The sequence below is a fragment of the Cupressus sempervirens genome, chromosome 10 (genome assembly GCF_028749045.1).
Source record: "Cupressus sempervirens isolate cs-2001-9-10 chromosome 10, ASM2874904v1, whole genome shotgun sequence".
NCBI classification, from domain to species: Eukaryota; Viridiplantae; Streptophyta; class Pinopsida; order Cupressales; family Cupressaceae; genus Cupressus; species Cupressus sempervirens.
Genome location: NC_143127.1, coordinates 769,487,246 through 769,491,037, shown reverse-complemented (window position 1 = coordinate 769,491,037; position 3,792 = coordinate 769,487,246). Strand labels below are relative to the sequence as shown.

Genomic DNA, 3,792 nt, shown 5'->3' with positions numbered 1-3,792 from the left:
CATTAACCTTTTCCTAACAAATTCATATATATAAAACCATGTGTATTTATTAATTCAAATTACTCTTAACTTTACATTGTGAATATCTCTAAAATTAGGGAAGAGCATTGGTATTCACATGTCCTAACTTCATGTATATGTAGAATTTAATTTATATTTAAAATTTAGATGTTTGATCATTGCTTGTCTTCTTATGTCAGATAACACATTAATATATATGTCTTGACTTTAGGTTTTAAAAAAAAAAAAAAAAATCCTTGTAAAGATTTCTAAGTGTCCAAGGGTAAAAAGCAAGAATTTCATAATGTTGGCCAAGACATACTTAAAATATTTCTAAAGCTGTCCAAGTAGATCAATAGTAAACCAAAAAGTCTAAGAATGCTCATCTATTTATAAACATGTAACTTCTTTAAAATTAGTAATTAAGTAAAGTCTACATGAAATGTGTAATTTTGAAAATGCATCAAACTACTAGTATTCTTTTGGCCTGAATGAGAGAAATCAAGATAATTATTCTATGTTTGACATAATGTGAAGTCTAATAATTTGCTTTGTTAGATCAATTTTAAGAAGACTGATAAGAACATTAATTGAAATAACAGTAGATTGCGTCAGTATATATTTCCATCGATGTTTAGAATAACAGTTTCTAATTCATGATCAGGATAAACAAAAACTATTTATGCAATCAAATTTAGAAACATTATTTCAGATAACACTCATGAATTGTCTATTCATTATTATTGATAAGAACTTTTTCGTTTTATAATATCACATAAAATAACATACACATACGAATGTAATGCAACATTTATAACCACAAGGCTTGCTTAATATATGGCAGAACAACAAGGATACATCATTCTGAACTATCGCTTCACTGTCAAACAGTTTTGACGGGCATGTGATCTTTACGCATGCAGAGCTACAGAAAACACCCACAAGTTTCACTATAATAATCTACGCCTAGATCTATCCTAAAACATAGAACAACTCAAAAGACTGATTAACGCTAGTTCTACTTCCTTATTCTCTTCCTAATGATGATCTACGCAAAATACATCCTCTTTCCTGTGCTACTTATTTTTCTCTTCTGTTTTTTCATGGTGATCAGAGACTTTATCCTTCCTTGGTTCTTTCGAAGGATTGACTGGTTGATTATCATGATGTCCAGGATCTCCTTTATGAATGTGTGGTTTCTCTGGACCCTTCACGCTCGCATTTGCAGCCTGCGCCCACAAATAAACAACCGAGATCCAAGATTTAAGTTTTAACGAAATGTTTCTTAATCTTCTGAGAATCCTTCCGTACAGAAAGAAGTAAAACTACTCTTAAAAGCTTAAGAGGGTCCGTGTGTTCTAATTTAGACTTTGGCTTAAAGAAATCCACCGGGCAATTGAAAAATAAATCCGACCACATCTATTACTAAAATACTTGAAGTCCCAACATGCAACTGTATATAGTAATCTCTAATAGTTGTCCAATGTGTTATACTTACACCAGAAAACAGTTGAATACGTCCTCCGGAGGCATACTTTGGTTCCCCGGTGAAGATGTTTGTAGTCTTCTTAGCCAAACTGGCATCTTTTCCTGAGAAAATAAACCCAAAACCAAATAACTGTAAGTATGAAAAACAATGAATGATAATATAGAAAGGGAAATATTTATCCAAGATTTGATTTTTGAAGAGAACTACTCTTAAAATTTCTCGGAGCTTGGTAGGTGTCCGAGAAAACTTACGAGTATATCCCTTTGGAAGAAAAGGGTGTCCGCGTTGAACAGTGGGAATGGAGAGTTTGAAGGCTGATCGCATGGAAATGTTAGCTGCCATGTTGAGAGCAGTGGTCAGAGTCATCGTTGCCTCTCTTCTTATAAATAATTCTCTCTTTCGCATGTTAGTTGGGCCTCGGAGAAATTGTGAGGATGTTTCGTAGAAATTGTGAGGATGTTTCGTAGAAGTCATCTGACTCTGGAATTGACCGGATGTATTAACTAAATATCAGAAAACTTTCTAATCTGATATTTAATTTAATTAATAAATACTGTAAAATGTGCAGTCTGATGACTGCGAAGGCAGTACGTTTCTCGGGAAATCCTTCATTTTGGTCGCATGTAAAATAGATTATTTACATTTATTATTATTATGATAATATGGATATCTATTGGCTCCTATCTAATTGACCCAGAAGCTATTTTATACTAGAGTTTCTCTTATGTTGTATGTGACATTTCTGAAGACAGATGTGAATTCATTCTTTGCAGGGTTATGTTATTGGTTTTTATAAAAGAATCAATGAGTGGGAAACTGACTATGCGTGTTTCACCCTTAGTAGCTTTATTGAATGTATTAGCAAATACTACAAAATAATAATTTTCCAATATTAAGCATTATTGTTTTTCTCATTGAATGATGCTCGGGATAAACAACAAATTAATATGGCAGTGATGCTCTTCTAAAGTATTTTTTAGTTTTTTATTTTTTTATGACGAAAGTTTTAGATGTAGAAGTGCCGATTTGACGTGCTTTGAGCTGCCCAGAAAACTCAAAGTAAGATTCCATAGCCGTCACAATCTCTTGATTAACCAGTCTGCTCCTTTGTTTAAAGTAATAATATGGAATACGCCTTCGTAAAACAAATATACAATTTTAGTTAATTAATAGAGCCACTCATTCAGAATGGTCGTTTAAAGACTGAAATATTAGGTGCTCTTCCACTGTTGAAAAACTTTTCTCGATCTTCCAAAATTCTAAGACACTAAAACAAGAAAAGTATTTACCAAGCGATATAATAACATACATGGGGAGGTTGTTATTAGTTTCATTTTTACACAATCAATTCCTCATTCTTAACTAATTCTTCAAATCCACTTTCTTGTCTTCTTAAATTCCTTTGTTCCCGTTTGAAATTTGCATTATGTATATCTCATTCTACATGTGTTATTTTTTTATATGCAATCACTTTATTTAAAAACTAAAAATCTAATTTTCCAGACACATTTTAGCTTTAAAGTTGGTTGAAATGTTGTCATCTTTTTTTTTATGTTTAATAGGAGGGAATGTTTGTTACTATCTATTTTGGATGTGCTATTGAGAAGACTAAACTCTTTTAAATTCTTATAACAATGTTGGGTTTCCTATAATTAACAAGGTTGAAACTTTTTTTTTTTTTGTGGGAATCTTGGTAAGGGTATTACTGAGATTGAGATTGGTCCTGATAGTTCTATGGATATTCATTTTATTTTATTTTTGTTAATAATGACTTTTAAACAAAAAAATCTTATGGACACTCTCCACATCCTAAAGAATCATTTGTGAACTTAGATAGATTTGTTAGTTTTGTGGCTAAATAATGTTATTTTTAGGCAAGAGTGGAATACTGTTGCTGATTGTTTAGCCAAATGGACTTCTGGTCAAGTTTATGTGTGAAATGTTGTAGATAAAAGACTACTTCCTCCCAAAATAGTTTCTTTGTTAGATTAAATAGTAGATAATGACAGGTCTCTTTAGGTCCCTGCCCCTCTTCTCTTATTTTTCTTGTTCTTGAATATATTTTTACCCCTCTTTTAGTTATCAAAGTTGAAATTTTCAAAATTCAGAATTTTAAAAGTATAATTGTTATTTATTATTTAATCAAGTACCGAAGACAAATATTTCGAAATTTATTATGTATACAAAAATGAAAAGGTGGCCATTTGGAAGTGTAACTCATTAATCATTTAAAAATATTAATTATTGTACGTTACAACCACCTCAAAAATTTATTCCTCTACAAACATGTATATATTTTCCTC

At 31.2% G+C, this 3,792-nt stretch overlaps 1 protein-coding gene across 1 annotated transcript; it reads right to left on the bottom strand.

The window, feature by feature from the left end:
• Nucleotides 1–810: 810 nt before the first annotated feature.
• On the bottom strand, nucleotides 811–2,239 carry LOC149536134 (uncharacterized). The gene is made up of 3 exons (XM_089806903.1): nucleotides 1,741–2,239; nucleotides 1,499–1,590; nucleotides 811–1,229 (listed from the first exon to the last, which is right to left on the bottom strand). The coding sequence occupies exons 1-3, from the start codon at nucleotides 1,961–1,963 to the stop codon at nucleotides 1,077–1,079; spliced, it is 468 nt and encodes a 155-aa protein (XP_089663029.1). The 5' UTR covers nucleotides 1,964–2,239; the 3' UTR covers nucleotides 811–1,076.
• Nucleotides 2,240–3,792: the final 1,553 nt, after the last annotated feature.

What these genes read in the sequence shown, in the direction of transcription:
- LOC149536134 (XM_089806903.1), bottom strand. Translation starts at nt 1,963, where the DNA reads ATGACTTCTACGAAACATCCTCACAATTTCTACGAAACATCCTCACAA. An exon ending in TCTTCCAAAGGGATATACTC is followed by an intron (nt 1,591 to 1,740) that starts GTAAGTTTTCTC and finishes TTATTTTCTCAG; the next exon opens with GAAAAGATGCCAGTTTGGCT. An exon ending in GTATTCAACTGTTTTCTGGT is followed by an intron (nt 1,230 to 1,498) that starts GTAAGTATAACA and finishes TTGTGGGCGCAG; the next exon opens with GCTGCAAATGCGAGCGTGAA.